Raw genomic sequence first — 18,270 nt, 5'->3', positions numbered from 1 at the left:
GAGCATCAAAGAAAATCTTACACTGAGGGCTGGGAAAGGTGCACACAGCTGTGGAGCAAGCGCGAGCAGGTATCTCCAGACCCTCGTTTCTGAACTCAGACCTCAGCCAGCGCCCGCATCAGGAGGAACCTGCTGGAGGAGGCCAGAAGGGAGAAGTAAATCAGCACTTCTCTTTCCCTCCAGTTCCGGAGTTGGTAATTACTGAAAAAGAGGCAGTGTCAAAAAAGGCTTCACGCTGAGGAGAGCCAGGAGTCTGGGGGACTCCTGGGGATGCCCAAGTGCTGCTCTGCTGGTCCCCCACTCTGGCAGCCTGGCTAGACCTGATGGGGTCATGGGTGGCTTTTTGGAAACACTTCTGTAAGGTGACCAATGGGAGGCAACATCAAGGCACCATGGAGTTTCCACACCTCTTGTCTCTGCCTTTCAACAGCTTCCTCACATCACTCAGGGCATTTGTATAAACAGCAGGTAAAAAAGCCAGCACTGTAAAAACAAGAAAATTTGGACCAAAATCATCGTAACAACAGGAGAGGTCCCCTGAAGATGATCGTTTTTGCAGTAGACGTTTGGAGTACAAGTGTTTTATAACATGCGTGGACAACAGGCGGATAAAAAGGGAAGGTTGCTCAGGTCAAAATGTTCCAACTCGGGCTCTGATCCTGGAATCTGATTCATACAAATGCACCCCTGGGCCTCCCTGCCACTTAGTGAACAGGACCCTGCAGATCACGTTGCAGTGACCTGGGTGCCTAAATTTAGCTGCCGAAATCCAGATGTTGATAGTGAAGCAATTAATTAGTTTGAGTTTCTAAGGTGCCACACACTCGTTTGGGCAGGAGCTGTGAATGTTGAACAGACCCCAGAAATATAGGAGTTTGTTTGAGGATTTTCAGGAAGAATATGCATTGACCTTAGAAACAATCAAGGGCAATCCATAACCCACCAGCTCCAGCCTTGAAAGACACAAATCTGCAAAAATAAAAATAAAAAAATATATATTTTTAACTGCAACAGATAGTGGCTCAGCTGTGCGTGCAGGGAGGGAGCCTCTGGTGAAAGGTCTGCAGGCTCATGCGCACGCTTACAAATGCTAACTGCTCTCTCTGCTGGACACTTGAAAAATGGCATTTTAGCAAGACAACTGGTTGTTTATAAGTAAGTTTGCAGAAATGCATGGGCCAAAGAAATGCAAGCCAGAAAAGCAGAGAGGTTTTTTTTGTTTTTTGTTTTCCCTAAGGTCTGAAATCAACCATAAAAGCAGTTGCTAAGAATTAAGTATATTACATCCCCAAGTAAAAAGAACAAGCACAGAGGAGGAAAGGGCAGGAGAGACGTGCATCTCCCCTCTCATGCTGTATGTCACTACATTGATAGTTTTATGGAAGCCAGTGGCATCCCCTGGGAGACAAGATGCCTTCAATGTGAAGGAAAAGCTCTCTGGATGCTGCGCTCTCATTTCTAACAGCAAAAGTCTTGGCAAATTTGCAGGGACCAAGGGAATACGTAGCCTAGCTAAGACAGAGCGGGGTTGTGAGGAGCTACCTGAGGGCAGGGGTTTTTTTCTGCCTTTGCTCAGCACCCAGCTCAAGGGAGACCTGGTCCGAATAGCATCTGCCAAGGCCGGCAGCACATAAATATTGCAATAATAGTTGGACAACAGAAAGGCTGAGAGATTTCATGGGGGAAAGGACAAGCTAAAGACAGAAGAAAGGGCCTGAAAGCCAAGCTGCATCAAGAATCATCGCACCGAAAGCAGATAAAGGGATGGCGCAAGCTGACAACAAACCTGCTTTTCTGTCTGCTGCTCATGCACTGATTGCTCTGCAAGTGAAACCCCAGCGAGGCCACCTGGAGCGTCAGCGCCAGGCGTGAGCAGAGGGGCTGGACACAGCCAGTGTCCAGAGGGGATCCCCAGGGGCCTCCACGGGAGAAGAGGAGGCAAAGCCGGGAGGGGTTTCACATCATCCCTCCTGCGATGTGCCCTGGGGGCTGCTCTCAGTTCATCTGCTAAAACCAGGCTGTGAACTGGTACCTCCCCGCATTTGGAGCCCTACCTGAGTGCTCGTTGTGCTCCCCAAGTCACTTTCTCCCATCACATATTCCGCAATGCCGATGAAATGCCTGAGGCTTCAAGGGCTACAGACAGAGACGGCACCACGACAGGAACGCTCCCAGCATTGAATGAAAATTGTTCTTGGGCTTTTACCCACCCCTCCGGGGTGACACTGCTTTGCAAGGGCTCCAGGGGATCATCTGCAACCCTACCCAGTGCATTTGTCAAATGAAGCGCCTGTTCAGAGTGACTAGAGAGAAAAAGGAAGGTTTCTCCGCGTTACTTTTCAACTGTGCGCTGTGGTTAAAAGCTGTGACTGTCCTTACAGCCTCGATCCCTCACCTGCATTAAATAGGCAAATTGTAATATCCCAGCGCCACTACCCAGAGTGACACAAGTTTCCACAGCCAGAATTCGGGTGCAGGATGCACAACATTTAAATCAAGTGACCAACTCAAATCTAGATTGTAGAAAAATCCAGCAGAGGGAGTATGGGGACTTAATGCCCTGGAATAGCTTAAAGGTTCTGTAAAGCAAGGTATAACTATATATACATACTCGAGCATATGAAATTCCATTATTTACTTGAAGAATAAAAGGGATCTGATGCAATCCCATCATCCAAAATGTGCCCCTGTAAATTCCTGCTGCTGTCCATCCTTGGAAGCAAGTGCAACATCCTGGGCACTGGGTTACCCTCCCCATAGAGCTGCTCAGGCAAATCCCTGCCGTGGGGTTTGCAGCTGGCAAAGCCTTGACCCGTCTGAGCAGCAGTAAATGACACAGTAGATAATAACAGCCCCTCACTCGCTCCAAGCATTGGCCTCACCCAAAAGAGCTACGGAGGAAGAGCCCTTATTTTATCCAGATTCCCTTCAAAATTAATTCAGCTCAGCAAGTCGATCCCCCAGCCTTCGCCATTCTCTCTCTTCCGTTACCACACAGGGAAAATTCTCTGGAAGTGTTGTGAGATACAGTGTAATATCTGCATAGAACAATGTATGCATAGAATAAGGATATACACATAAATATCTTGGAAGCTTTTACACTTCTGTCTAGAAATAAAAGGATCTTTTAACTCTTAAAATCATTGCTGTGCTTTTCCTCATTATTACTGAGCCCATCACAAATGTGTCCTTAAACTCCAGTCTCCATCCTTGGAGGTTTCCAGGATCCAACTGGATAAATCCCAAAGCAGCTCGATCCCATGCCAGACCTGACCCTGATTTGAGCTGGAGATTGGGCTAGAGACCTCCCAGGTTCCCAGCAGACCTGAATTGTTCTGCACTTCTGAGATTCTCTGATATGACAGTCCCTAAAATGGAAGGTCTCCGAAGGAAGGAATGCAATGCCTCATTCAGATTATTCTGATAATCCCAAGTTCAGGGCACTTGGGAGACAGCAGAGCCCAGGCTCCAAATCCCTCCCCACCACAACGGCTCTCATGCAGGGCTGCAGCTTGGCCCCACACTAAGCCCCTTTAGCCCCCACATATGGGGCAGCCCCTTGCCCCCAGCCATATGTTCCCGCTGCTTTCCTTACACAGCAACTACTTGACCTCCTGGCGAGCTGCTTCAAGGAGCTAAAAGGCAGGAAAGAAAAACAACATTTTTTTCCTGTCAGTTTGGCTTTCTCCCCTGGACAAGCACCAAGTGCTGGCATGCAGGAGCAGGTGAGAACGCGCAGCCCACGAAGGAGGCAAAGCAGCTGCATCCTCCAGGCACCGCTGGCATTAGAGCCATGTAGCTGAATTAGCTCTGGCCCTGCACAGCACAAATCCAGATATTAACCTGCTTTTACACAGTGCTCGGGAGCCAAGACTGACTGATGGGCCTGACTGATAACACTAGCAGCTATATTGAGATGCACTAGTCTGTTTACTATCTCTTATATAAAGGAAATATTCTTTATCTTCTTTCTAAAAGGCAGTGATACTTAGCAACCTGAGCTACACTGCTCCATGGTTTATGCATATATTGTTCTGAGAGCTTTTCTTACAGCATTTAAATGTTCTTTTCAGTTTGAGCACAGTAAATGGAAATATGCTTACTGTGGGATGACTGCATTTGATTTATTAAATAACACTTATTCTTACATAATCAAAATAAAGGTTTTTATTCAGTTCATGATATTCCCGATTGGATATTGTATTTGCCCAAATACTTATTCCATGTAAAGAAATGTAAACGATTGATAAATACAATGTATGAGCAGCAAAATGCATTAATGCAATAATAGCAGAGAAAACTCTGGTTGCTTCAGTGCCCTCTCAGGGAACAGCTGGAATCATCTGTCTGCCAAACCGATGCACAAAGTCCGTCAGGGGAAACACTGAGCCCCATCCTACTCCGGGATTCATACTGATGAAATCATCTAAGTTCATCTTGGAGTCTAAACAAGGAACAAAGAAGGGGGAAACATTAAAGGTGCTGACTCAGCATCTGTAGCACAGGCAAATATATCTTTCAATGAAACGCCAAGAAAAAAGAAAATCACTTTGATAGTACAGATCAAAACGCATGTGACAGCAAAGAGTTAAGAGCATTCAACAGGAGTCCCAGGGTCTGTCTATTCACGTAAATGTGGTTACCCAGAGGAAAAGGAGATGTTCCTCTCCCTTGAAGGTCTGAACGGAGTCAGAGACCTTTTGCAGTGGCTATAAAGACACTGAATAATCAGGGCAGCAGACTCGGACAGAAACGGAGCTGCTCTGCCTTCCTCCTGCCTCTAACCCGTACTGCAGAGAGGTCTCCGAGTGCCGAGTTTAGTTGGCTCTGTATGTTACCACTGATGATCTGTGCAAATAATTTTTAATACTCATTAAAAGAACACTGGAAGAGGAAGAGTTTAGAGAACAGACCAGGAAAGCCAAGGGATTTACCGTTAAGCTTTTATGCTGTATTTATTTTAACGTGAATGACTCATATGCACACTTAAGGATTAAGAACTAAACAGGAGTAGGGTCTAACGAATGGATTAGAAATTCCACAGGGTAGAAACTTCTTCAGCTACTAAACACTCACATAATCAAGCTTACCATTATGGAGAGCTTAAATAAGGATGGGAAAAGTATGTTTGGGAATCCTATACCCAAACAGTCCCTTGTGTAATCCAGCCTCTGAAGCCCTCTCCTTCGCATCACATGTACATTATCCTACAGCTTTGTGATCAGCCTCACCGCAGCTCTCTCCACTTCTCTGGCACCCAAACTTACCATTTTCCTTTCATTTTCCAAGTTTCACATTTTGAAATCCTTGTGTCCCATCAAGCAGAATCCTTTGCTAAAGCGAGTCAGGCAGAACAAGGCCAGGCTGCCCGTTTCACTACGTGGGGAGTTCAATGCCACAAGGCCACCCATGTTGCAGATCAAAACCAGCAGGAGAGAGTAAGAACCGCTGCTTGCTGAGAGTAAGAACCGATGCTTTTGTTTTAAAATTGATGTGATCATGCACGTAGTTTAAGGTTTGAAGGAAGTCCCTGCTTTATGTGCATTGAGTATACTGGAATAACAATTTCATAACAATGCTCCATGAATGGTAAAGAAGCCCACAGGGATCGCTCCAGCACAGCTACTAAACAGCTGCTGTTACCACCAACATGAAAGTTGCTATCATAATGCCTGGAGGAAGTAAAACATTCTTTTGAATTCAGAAAGATTGTGACAGAGCACAAGACAGTCCATCACAGAAGTCTAATGAAAGGAAAAATTATTTGTAAAAAGCAAACAAGAGCTTTTGCACGAAGAGCAGATGGTCTAAGAACCAGTCAGTAGATGGCACTGAAGCAGCATGACAGCTGGGTAACCACCCATTAAAAAAGGGGAAAAAAGCCCATAATGAGACCTCGCACACTGTACTGATGAGACCTGTGCCACTTATTACTCACATATTGTATCTGAATGGTGTGCATGCTATATTGGACCTTACAGCTTTAGGAAACTGCTGGGAAAAAAATGCACAAGAAAAATCCTTTCTCCGAGGCCAGTGAAAAGTTAGAACAGTTGAATTTACAAAAGAGACATTTGGATGATACTGTTGACAAATCCAGTGGATTTCTCTACAAAGGCACAGGAGGAGCACTCACTGCATAAGACTTATACAAGGTCAAGAACAACAGATTTTTTCATCCTTTTTAAAACATTCACCTTATATTCATGGCCCTCTTTGGTCACTAACCTGCACTGGCAAGTACTGAATCCCTTTGCTACAAACACACTGCCAGTGAGACCACGGTGATGCATACTGGTATTCTTGCCATTTTTTTCCTTCTTTAAATCAGGCCACTTTTGCCCCGAGCAGGGGCAAATAAAAACCCAGGCACTATCAGATGACATTAGTAGCTCTGACACACATGACTTCTGCCAACAGCAGTTAAAAAGCAGCGTTTCAGACTTTGGACTAACACGGCCCAACAAGAGCTGCCTAAAGGTTGGTTGTGGTCAGCAGGTCTGAACCAAAGCCACAAAGCCCAGCTCTAACTTGAGGGCACCTAAAGACCTTGGGAAGCTGGGGTCTCCCCAGACTTATCTAAATGTCTGCAGTTCTCAGAGCCCCCTCTCCCACCTGGGAGGAGACAGCCCCTTGCAGGCAGACTGGAGAAGTTGTTACCATATTCAGTTGGACACAGCGACTGTGTAACTGACTGGACAAACTACCTCAGTCCATCTTAGAATAAAATGAAGTGATAGAATTTCAATAAGCCACTCAATAGTATTTAAATATTTCTATTTGCCTCTCTCACAGAATGGCTGAGGTTGGAAGGGATGTCTAGAGGTCATCTAGTCCAAGCCCCCTGCACGAGCACAATCAACTGCACTGATCAACTCGCACACATCACTGCACTGATCAACTCGCACACAAGCTCAGGAGCAAAGGACCTAACTCGGCAGATTGGAGTTTTATTCCCGGATGAGAGGAACAGAGGGGCCGTGGTGCACACGAGCTACTCGCGTCCCCATCAAGGACATCTTTGCTCTCGCTAGGAGCCTACCACCCCCTCACAGAGAGGGCACAGCAAGATACTGCAGATGTCTGCCTGGTGTGGGTCTAACTGCCTGCCTGCCACACACACATGTCATATCCCATCCCCAGCATTTATTAGCTCATTCTCTTAAAAAGAGAGAGAGAGAGAGAGAGAGACAACAATGAATTTTAATAATTAAAAAGAACAAAAAGCCTTGACAAATCAATGTTGCCATTAGTAGTGTGCAGCCACACACCTAAGGAAGACCTGGAACTCAAACCAATACTTTTCTGAGCTAGAGCATATGCTAAGGGCTGCATAGAAGCAGCAGGACTGCGCTGTAATTCTGAAGTGCACTGTGCAAGCTGTGTTTAACACTGGCCTGCAGAAAGGAGGGCTGGTATCATCGGGATTCTGAAAGTAAACAGAATCAGACCCCATTAATTTGTAGCGAGAAGACTTTAAAGAAAACCCCAGGCCAGGAGAGCAGCCCTAGAATCATGAATCCCTGGTTCATATCATTACGATCTTCATTTTTATTTTTTGAATAAAACACCAGACTCTCCTGTTGTCTTTCAGCAGGAGGCCCCTGGCACCCTGCTGGGACCAGGCCAGTCTGCTGCAGCTCAGGAATGTGAATTCCAACAGGGCTGCTTGGAACCTGCGGTGCTGCGAGGGGGCACCCTGACCCCACAGCTGCGCCTTGCTCATCACGTCGCTTAACCAGCTGCCGGCAGCACCTGCAGCAGCAGCCAGCATGAAACACAGGCCTGGCTCTGGGAAACAGGAATGCAGGAACCAGCTGCAAAAGGCTAACGCTCAGCAATTCCTCATCTGAGGTGACTGGAGTTTTCTGGGTTTTTTTCTTCTTTTTTTCTCCCTTTTTTTTAAAAAAATAATAATGCTAAGATGCTTGCAAGAAATAAAAAAAAAATGAAGCTGTAATCAAGTTAAGCACAGACTTGAATTCACGTCTCAAGATAGGCTTGCTTTAAAATGTTTACTTTGCAACACAATGAGCAGCACAGTTAATTTAGGAATTGTTCCTTTTGGAGTAGTATTTGGAAAAAAGCTTCATTAGTTACTGACAGAGGCCCCTCGATTTAATTCCAAAAGAAGGTTAGTTCCTGTTATATTTCATTAATAATAATAATAATGATAAAAATCATCATTGGTCCCAGTATCCTGCCCCAACTCCATCTTGGAGAATTACATTATTCTATCCATGGTCCTATTTAACTTTCATTTGACTTAGATAATACAGAATCTCTGTTTCTGAAGTGCTGCATTCTGGCTCAGCAGCTGCTCTGGAAGATGCAATATTCCAATATCAAGGAGAAACACCTGCATTATTAATTTTACTTAGAGCTTTCAAAATCCACAGGATAAGAAGAGTAAGTGCAACTAACACACTTTAACATTTAACAAATGGTGGCAATGCAGCAGTACTAGAGATGATTAAACACAAAGAGCTAATTTTTGTAACAGCCTAGCACTCATACTTTGAAGATCAATATATTTTTTCAGAGCCATATAAACAAAAGAAATGCAAAAAGTTTGTATGCTTTTGTAATTATATTCTCAAAAACTTAAGAATTTGGGTGCTCAAAATAACAACAATATAATAATGATAATAAAATACAATGTTCTGATCTGTCTCACAAATAAACTAATTCTAAAACAACATATGTTGGTCCATTCTTCAAACCATTAAGTTGCAGTCACTTCTGACATGAAGTATATGAGCAATTTAATCTTATACAAACACAAATTAACATGGAAAACAAAGCATCCTATCTATTTGAAACTGGAGAAAGTAGCTATCTGTATGGAATTTGGCATGGATGTGAAAATGAATCCCCCAGGCTCCCTTACAATAACAGGAGGTCAGCCACCCAGTTTTCCATCAAGTTTAAAATAAGGCGTTTTCATGCTTGACAAAACCATGCTGAGACAGTAGTTTAACTCTGTCTCTAAAGGAAGAGAACTACCAGCTCCTACCAGAACTACCTGCCTTGCTGGCAGGGCTGCTCTCTACATCTACCTGCTCCTGGCAGGGTGCTGGGATTCCTGCTAGCAGCCAGCACTGCATCAGTAAGTACAAGGCCTAGATTCAGCCAAAATTGAGGCACATGCAAGTTCCACACAGCAAAACCCAGACCTCTCTATGCCTTACGGCACTGGGGACACTGAGGCACCAAGCAGTACCAGATGCCTCAAGTGATCAAAGACAAGATAAAACAAAGCTTGAGAAATCAGCACTGAAATATCATCCTAGATCTGATACAACCCATTTCTGCTGTGACAGAAACCTTGAAGTTACATAGTGCAAGCACCATCGGTTTCCCTGATTTGCAGACAGTTACAGTTACTCTCATTTGCAATATTCAGCACAAAGAGAGGGAAATATCTCATTGCAGAGCTGCAGTTCTGAGTTCAGCTTTGCACTCCCTAGTACAAGAAAGATACTAACATAGTAGTGTGAGTCCAGCAGGGAACACAAAGGCGGCTGGACACTAGAGAACATGACATATGAGAAGCTCGGAGAATACATAGGCCTGCTGAGCCTCAAAAAGAGAGGACTGCAGGGCAGGCAATCTTTTGGCTAATTACTGTTACTTGATCAGAGGGTACTGGAAAGGCAGAGCCAGAGTCTTCCTGAGGGCACCTGATGACAGGACAAGAAGCAACAAACACAAGCTGGAACATGGGAAATTCCAATTAAATATCACAACATGAAAATTATCTTGAAGATGGTCAAATACTAGAGTAGATTGCACAGAGAGGCTGTGGACTCTCCATACACGGAAGTGTTCAAAACTTAACTGCACATAGCCTTGAACAATCTTACCTACTTTGACCTGATTTGAGCAGGGGATTGGACTGGATGACCTAAGGAGGTCCCTTCCAACCTGAAGGACTCTTATGATTCTCTCATCTGACCCATGCAGCATGGCATAGAGTAAAAAAACAAAACACAGGAGGAATGAGGGTTCATGCATCTACCATCAACACAATCTGGGAAGTGTCTGAGATCCTCTGCCTGTGAGGTAGAGCTCAACCAAGCAAGACAGATAAAGGGAGAATCTAAGGGTTTCTAACCACAGAGGCATTCACTGCAGCTGACTACATCTATACATCTGCAAATTTTTCATTCATTCTGTACCTTAGTGTCTGCAAGTAATGTTTTCTACTATTTTGATTTGACTAAAAGTTCCCTCTTCTTGGTACGTGCTTGCCTGACATTCATCACACTTATTAGCTCTCAGCTCTTTCCACAGTAAGGTACCAACAGGCAAGAAACCTTCTGTATTTAGGAAGCTCCAGCTAACTGTGAAGTACACACTGCAGTTTATGCAACCTCTACTTGCTACATTAGCTTTTCATACTAAATAACTGAAGATGAGAACCAAGACCTATAATTTAAAGTGGTTCATAATCAAAATGTCTAAAAAACACCAAAAGCTTCACAAAGAAAACTACATCTGTGTAGGAACCCACATTCACCACTCATTTTTATCCTAATGTGAAGCACCAGACCTTTTAGAGGCCAGGGCAAAGATTAAGAATCAACTTCCCTGCAACTAAAAACCCCAACAAGCTTCACAATCCTGAATCTAAAATAGAAAACAGGTCTCTCTGACCCTACTTTATTGAATACAAATACACGGCTTTACTGTTTTATTAAAAAAGTAGCCAAAACACACACAGCAATAACAAGAAAACACTTTCAAAATAAAACTTCACCACCCTTTTCTCCATCTGCAAGGAAAACGAAAGAACAAATAAACACATGGCAAATGTTAGCCAGATTGCCCAACACATGGCTAGAAGAAATCGAAATACCATGCAGTAAGAATGATCTAGGAATTTTTATAGAAGAGATGGCAGCTCTTCTGTGCTGGGACTGAATTATTACTTAAAAGAGGCCCTAAGGCAGCTTGATGCAAAGTTTGACAACTTGCCACTCTACCTTGGCAGCATCTTTAGAGCCATTCACCTGAATCAGACAGCTCAAACACTGGAGCAGGCAAGTCTACTACACTAAACCGAGCCAAAAAAAACCTCTTCATTCTGTCAAAATAATTTACGCTGCAAGAACTGGACCTGCCACCTAAAGCGCACTGCAATTAGGGTGCAAAAATATCACTTTGTGATCCTGAGCAGGTTACGTGATCTTGCTCCAGTTGCTGGTTACACTGAGAGAACAATTCTCTCACCCCTCCTTCTCTGCTCAGTTTATGAAGACTAATAATTAGTGTTGGATAATGGTAAATGCCAGGAGGCTTGCTAGACTTCACATACTCGCAAGAGGAAATACCGAATGGTTCACAGGCTTACATTTTCACATGCAGTAATGTGCTTTGGGATGGGTTATAGAAGCATGCTTGACTCACATCTTTGACTGTATCATTGATCTCACAAAAAGAAAAAGGAAAATTATAAAGTCCAGATTGAGTTCTAGCACCTTACCTGCAGTTTCAATGCAAGGGTAGGAAGGAGGAGGTTTCTGCCACTTGCCATTGGCATCTTTCATATGAGAACGGTCTGAAGCAAATGTCCTCAAGTATAAATCTGCTCGAATCATTCTGATTTTCCTAAACAATAAATTTGCATCAGAAGATGGAGATAATATAATACTGCCTTTGTCACAAAGAACAAGAGCCCATTCTTTCTCACAAAGGGCATTAATTTAGCTAAGCAAGTAAATCAAAAATACTATGTCAAGCAGCTAAATGGTTGACAGGAAAGCATGGCAGGAAAGAAGAGGGCTTCTGACGAATAAATGAAGGCAGCTCCAGGGGCTTTAGAAATAGAGTGAATTTAGTTTCCTGGAGTATAACAAAAGAGCATCTTCATTATTCTGCATGAATCAAGACAACTTAAATGTGGTCTTCCCAGAACAACATTACTGTTCTTCATCTTTTATGTCCTCACCTTTGAAACTCTGGGCGCAGGCAGTCATCCAGCCTAAAGGCCTCCGCACTATACACGTCAAAGGAGCATGGAAATGGCAACACCGTGTCCAGGTCATATATGAAGTTCTGCTCCCCACTTGAAACATGAAGCAAAATAACATGGTAGTCCTGAGAGGAAAGACGATTGCTATTAGCAAAATAGTTGCTAGTGAGAAATGAGGAAAGGGAACGAAAACGTCTTTCCTAAAATCAAGGTTTGTAGCTCCTGTTCTTTAAATCTAATGTTCTGCCCCACCTCACCCACTGTTTCTTTTAGGAGGCTCCTGGTACTGTCCCTATTTTCTAGTGGTCTGCTTTGATTTAAAACTACACAGGCAAACTGAAGTGCACACTATCCTCAGAAAACAGCAGAGATGCCTCCCTCACATACTGCACCAAAATACAGTGAGAATTTGAGTGGAATAATGCATTTCTGGCTTAGTTCCATTTCTCAGTAAAAGCTCGCAGCAATGTATGATACATTAACATCACAAATATCTAGCAACCTATTTTAATAAGAGATGTTTACCTGCTGTAATAACACAGGCTGTGAATTTAGCTGCCAGAATCAGCTGAAAAAGCAGCATGTGACTCAAAAAAAAAATCTAGACTATAGAAATAAGATGAATTTCTGCAAAAGCTGGGGAAAAATGGGTATAATATTGCACTGCTCTGCCTTGACACTTAAGTTCTGAGAAGCAATTTTACTCCCTAACATATAAAGAATGTAGGTATGGAAAAGAGTCCTTTCAGGTTTGGGGAAACTGGAATTACTTTTGTTTTGGTACGAGTTACTAACACTGTTGTTTTGCAGAACTAAATTAGCTTGTTAGTAACCACAGCTAATAACATGAACAGTAAATCCACTCACATTCTCAATATTGAACTATGCTAACCATAAGGGGATTGGAATGAAAAAGATCTTGGGAAAGCTATTCTGACAGACCACAATACTAAGTGGATATAAAACTGTATGTAAGAACTGTGTTTAGAAAAACATTTACAGAGTATAATAAAAAAAAAAAAATCAAGCTGCACAAATTCTGCAAGGCATTGCAATATCAAAAAAATAGCTTTCAAGCCATGAATTTGAAAGAAAACTAACATTTCACAGAGGGCTTTTCTGACTCTTCTATTCCTCTCTTTCATCATAGGCCTTTTTGATAACATTCAGATTTATTTTCAAAATAAACCTTTTTAAAAAACTTTATAAACATGCCAGTATTTGGGGAGAGAATTAATTATTCCTGAAGCAATTTAAAAGACTCAAGCATTTTGTCATCTTTTCTTCCAAAAAAATCCTCCCCATTCTGGCATGATGCATATCACGTGTCTAAAAGTGCCGAGAACTGAATTTGGATTTATGCTACATTTCCTGATCTACAAAAGTAACATCAAACTAGAAGAATGCTTCTGCATTAACAAGATAACTGGAAAAAAAAACACTGTAATGACATACATTCAAAAGAAATTCTGTAATGGCAATTACTGAGTTACATTCATTACAAATAACACTGTAAAGCCATCACTTAAGATCAATTTACATGCTGACACCTGAAGAAATGTACTGTTTGTATTTTTCCATCCTGTGTCAAGTGCATATAGGTATTTTCATTCATTCACTTCTCAAAAGTACAAACATCTCTTCCTTGAAATTCTGCAAATTTGATGGCTTTAGAAATATATGCAAAACAACTTTCACAAGCTTGTTATTCCTTTTTACCAATGTTCTTCATGTGTATATTTTAGTGAGTATCTCATTATTATATTACTACAAGCAGTAAAAAGGAGAGCTGATTTACAGTGCTTATGTATCTATTGTAGAAGAATAAATACTGGCGTTGTGTCATTAACACAGAACTTTAGCACAGAACTGGAACTCGTTAAAAATACGGCTAACACTGCCTATGTCTGATTCTGCAGATGCCAGTTAGGAAAGCACACACTGAAAAAAAAATTGAAGACTCTATATAAATAATAAAATACATTTTTTAAAAAATCACATAAAAATACATAAAGAACAAAATCCTTTACCCAGACAACAGGTTCATCTCCATGTCCAGATTTCTGCTTCCATAGGGGAATCTGAAAGTCATACGTAATTCTGAATAAAGATTAACACAAGTAGGTCTTTGCCAGCCAACACATCCCACCCGCTTATACCTTGCTGCAGGAAAAACATAAATAAATAAAAAATAAAAAAATAAAAATAGCACCAGTTTTGACCTTTTCAGAGCACTCAGCTGCAAACAGTATTCTGGACCATATAAATACATCATCCTCCTACACGGCAGGTTACAGGTACCATGCATGGCCTTACAAGCAGCACCGAATGCATGAGATAATATGGAAGTACGGATCCTCGATATGGATCAGCTTGAGCTGGTCCACAGGCCCCAGCACCCCAAGGCCTTCGCGGCTGCAGGGCCAAGGCCCCAAGCGCTTCCAGGCTCCTGCAGCCACGACTCACCATCCTCCTCTCGTTGGAGATGAAAACCGCATAGAATTCCTCCAGGGGATACTGATCCTGGCTTCGGATGTAGTCGCACAGCTTCCAAACGTTTTCTTCACTGCAAAACACAAGGATTTCGTTTATCTTTTCTTTCCTCCCTCCTGCTCGCAGTCTCGCTTCCAGCACAGCCCCGAGCTCAGGCTCCTGATCTGAGGCCTCCGGGCTCACACGCTCAGTTCCGCAGCCGGAATGGCACCCCCTCGTCTCCACTATGTTTTTTTCCCCCCTTATTTTTTCTTTTTAAAATACAGACCTATAGACCTCGGCCCTTACCAGTAGCAGCTGGTGTAGACGCAGGCGGCCCGCGGCGGCAGCGCCGCCTCGTAGGCGGCCGCGGGCCGCGCCATGGGCGGCCTCAGCCGGCGGAGGTGGCGGCAGGGCGGCGCGGCATGGCCGTGCGCGGCTCAGGAAGCGCCGGCGGCGCCCGCGGGGGAGTCACCGGCAGCGGCGCCGCGGGCAGCGAGGCCGCCCCGCCGCGGGGAGCGCCCCGCCGCCGCCGCCGCCATTTCATGTCCCCGCCCCGCCGCGCCGCGGCGCCTCCCGCCGGGCCGCGGGGAACGCGCGCAACATGGCGGCGGCGCCGGCAGCGGCACCGCGCGGGGTCGTCGCCCCGGCGCGGGCAGGTCAGGGTTAACGCAGGGCGCAGGCGCTCGCCGCGGTCCCCGTCCCGCTCTGGGGGCCGGCGGAAGGGGTTGGACTAGGGGCAGCGGGTGGAGGTGGCGGCTGCTTCGCGTCCTCGTGTCTGTCCGTCCTGTGCCCGGCGCCCTCATCGCTCTGCGCCTCGCAAACGCGCTGCCCTCGCCCCCAGGGCAGTTAATAACGTTATTGTTAGTAATAATAATAATAAACGTATAAATAATTAATTGTCCGCTTTCTGGGCCTGCCCTGGGCACCCTGGCTCTCCCGAATGCCCGCCTGCAGATGAGCCCGGCGTCGTGGTCCTCGCAGTGGCTGGCAATGGTGCTGCCGTCGCCGGGGAAGGTGGGGGAAAGCTTGGGGTTTGAGGGTTTATTTAACTGGTATTTCTCTTTCTAAACATGATGTTCCTGAAGTTGTCTTCCTGTGAAAATCGTTTATTCTGAGGCGAAAACACTAGCTAAGAATGTTTTAATATCTGAAAGCCTGTTGTAGTCTCAGAAGCCGCTTATTTATAAGGAAAATATATGGGCGCGTCATGAGGTAAAGGAATAGAAGAAAATATTTGCTGGAGGCCAGCTGGAACACTGGCTCGTGGTGCCAGGAAAGACTCTGGTGGGGTCTCAGTCCCTGGATATCCCAGAATGGCTGAGGTTGGAAGGGACCTCTGGGGACCCTCTAGTCCAACCCTGCTGCTCGAGCAGGGTCAAACCGGACCCAGCCTCGGTGACCTGGGCAGGGGGCTCCAGAGCTGCCTCCAGCCCTGGCTGTAGTGATACATGTTTTGGTGTTGAACACTTGCTTTATGTCCTATTTTTTTTTCCAACAGAGGAAAGCAAAATGGTCTTTTCCCCAGTAAAGACAACTTCAGCCTTGGCAGAGTGGCATAGCACTGTTTTTGGCTCTGGGGCAGGCCGTGTAGTGTTAGCCCTTTTATTACCCGTCTCCCCGGGCGCTGGAGGCCAGAGCTCCCTACCCTGGGAAGCTGGAGCCATCCCACGGCTTTTCCACGGAGCTGCAAGGGGCCCGGGACACGGAGCGCGGGGGCGGCGCCTTTAAGGGGCGGTGCTGGGAGAGCCCAGGGAAAGGCAGAGGGGCGGGGCCAGCGCGCCCCCCTCAGCCAATCAGGCGCCGGCAAAACACGCGGCTCCGATTTTGACGCGCCAAAAATTCTGTGTGTCGCGGGGCCTTGTGTCCCTGCGCCCGGAGGAAAAAGAGTCCGCGGGGGGATCCGGCGGGAGGGCCGCCACGGCGGCGGCGCCTGGAACGTGGCGCCGGAATTCGCAGTGTCGCTGCGCGTCGCTTCGGGTCTGTGTCGTGTTGCTCTTGGTCACTGGTTCGGTCTCTGGCTCTGACTCGATCCCTGGTTCTGTCTCGGTCTCGCCTCGGTTTCTGCCTCGGCACCGGCGCGGTGCCCCGGCGCCCCGCGCCACGCTGGTGCTGCGGCCCCGCTGCGCTCCGGGCGGCGACGCGGCGCCCCGCGGGGACCCCCCCGCCTTGCGACCTCGGCGAGGCCGAGCACGCGTTCCCCGCTGCGCGGCGGCCTTCGCGCCCGGGGCCGCCGCCTCGGATGGCACCGGGGATGCGGCCGCAGCGGAGGAGCCGGCGCCGAGAGCGGAGGAGCAGGGGGGAGGGCGGCCCCGGGGCAGCCCCGCGCCCTCCGCGTCCAGCCGTGGGACCCCCGGGACACCCAGCCACGTAAAAGGAGCCTTTAAAGGAAGTTTCTGCAGCGGTGGGGTGGAAAAGCCCCTGCTCCCATCTGCCCAGTGCCAAGGGCATCAGCATTGCTCAAACGGATGCACTTTTGCTCTCCAAGTTGCTCCAGGCAGCCTGAGCTGATACCCTGCAAACAGTCACTGAGCTGCCTGCAGTGCCGGGAAACGCTCCCAGGTGGATTTGAGTGCCATAATTTGGTACAGTTTGTTTCCTGATCACAGCTTGCTTTGGTTACTTGCATTCCTGAAAAAAAAATCCTCCTAAAAAGATCTTAGAAACCTCTTTAAGATAACCAAGGTGATGCTTATATGGAGAGTTTGTATCGTTTTAATGGCATATATACATCAAAAACAATGTTTTGACACAATGTGTAACTGCTTTCCAGCTGGATAATGGGAGTTAGCTGACACAGCTCGAGCGAAATGTGTGGAGTTACCACTCGGGTGCTTTTAAAACAAAGCAGTGTTTAGAAATCGTGTTTACTTTGTGCTTAATTATGTGAGTTATTTGCATAGCCTAAAATGGCTAAAGTGTTTTTTTTTTTTTTTTTTTTTTAAACAGCCTAAGGGCTAAACCTTGGAAATCATCAGCTTGCATGGTTCTAAAGGGGGTTAAGTATCCGGGCTGTCTACATCCCAGTGTTGCTACCACTCATAAGCCAACAGTTTTGTTTTGAAAAGCTAGTTGACTTTAACGCATCTTTCAAAACGTGCAAGCCCTCCGAGTTCTTCCCACGGGATGTTCCGCGCCGCCATGGCGATGGAGGGCCCAACGGATACAAACCCAGAGCCCTGCCCTGGAGCGATGCTTGTTGTGCACCCCAGTTTCCACGCAGCAGAACTGTAGGGGGTTTTAGTTGCTTATATTGATTGTGTATTGATAAATAAACTCCTACTTCAAATGTTGCTCCTCGTTTGGAAGTTTGTCGGGAGTGGTTGAACCTGGTGGCCCTGTGGAGGTGCTGGCGTTTTTTCCCTGAGTCTGTATTGAAGCCGAGCAGGTTTTCAGACATACAGACAGTATGCATATATATATGTATGTGTATATACCTCTAGATAAAACCCACATGTGCTCTGGGTCTACGAATCCCTTTACTCTGGCCTTGGGCACTCAGCTTTGGATGACTAGACCCCAGGTCTTTGCAGTTGCTGGGTAGGAACCCCGGAGTGCGTGCACCTTATAGAGCCTTGCAGGAACTGCGGACATGTGGCCCAACCAAGAAAGGACCCCAGCGTCTCCTCTTATCCCAGCTACCTCCTGCACAGACACACAAGCAAACAGCTCTCAGCTGCTCCAGACCTCTGGCCTCTGCAGTAGCTCCACCTCAACCCTCCTCCACAACCAGCCCTCGGGCCCTCCTGGCTCCAGGGTTTGGTGCAGACTGGTGGCCTCTGCACCACCCCAGGCTGCCCAGCCTCTTACCCTCCTCGCTT

General features: G+C 46.0%; 1 protein-coding gene across 1 annotated transcript; it reads right to left on the bottom strand.

The window, feature by feature from the left end:
• Positions 1-4,149: 4,149 nt before the first annotated feature.
• Positions 4,150-14,889, bottom strand: NTAQ1 (N-terminal glutamine amidase 1). Its single transcript, XM_010221610.2, has 6 exons — positions 14,759-14,889; positions 14,444-14,543; positions 14,008-14,058; positions 11,954-12,102; positions 11,489-11,613; positions 4,150-4,444 (listed from the first exon to the last, which is right to left on the bottom strand). The coding sequence occupies exons 1-6, from the start codon at positions 14,830-14,832 to the stop codon at positions 4,323-4,325; spliced, it is 621 nt and encodes a 206-aa protein (XP_010219912.2). The 5' UTR covers positions 14,833-14,889; the 3' UTR covers positions 4,150-4,322.
• Positions 14,890-18,270: the final 3,381 nt, after the last annotated feature.

This window comes from Tinamus guttatus, unplaced genomic scaffold (genome assembly GCF_059628265.1).
Source record: "Tinamus guttatus ecotype Peru unplaced genomic scaffold, ASM5962826v1 Tinamus_guttatus_pri_ptg000492l, whole genome shotgun sequence".
Taxonomy (NCBI): domain Eukaryota; kingdom Metazoa; phylum Chordata; class Aves; order Tinamiformes; family Tinamidae; genus Tinamus; species Tinamus guttatus.
Note: the sequence above shows the minus strand (reverse complement) of the source record. Positions and strands in the feature narration are given on the sequence as shown.

Excerpts from the sequence above, each read along its gene's own strand:
- NTAQ1 (XM_010221610.2), bottom strand. The coding sequence starts at position 14,832 with ATGGCGCGGCCCGCGGCCGCCTACGAGGCGGCGCTGCCGCCGCGGGCC. Across the intron at positions 11,614-11,953 it reads CTGCGCCCAGAGTTTCAAAG|GAAAATCAGAATGATTCGAG; the intron begins GTGAGGACATAA and ends TTTATTGTTTAG. Across the intron at positions 4,445-11,488 it reads CCCTTGCATTGAAACTGCAG|ACTCCAAGATGAACTTAGAT; the intron begins GTAAGGTGCTAG and ends TTCCTTGTTTAG.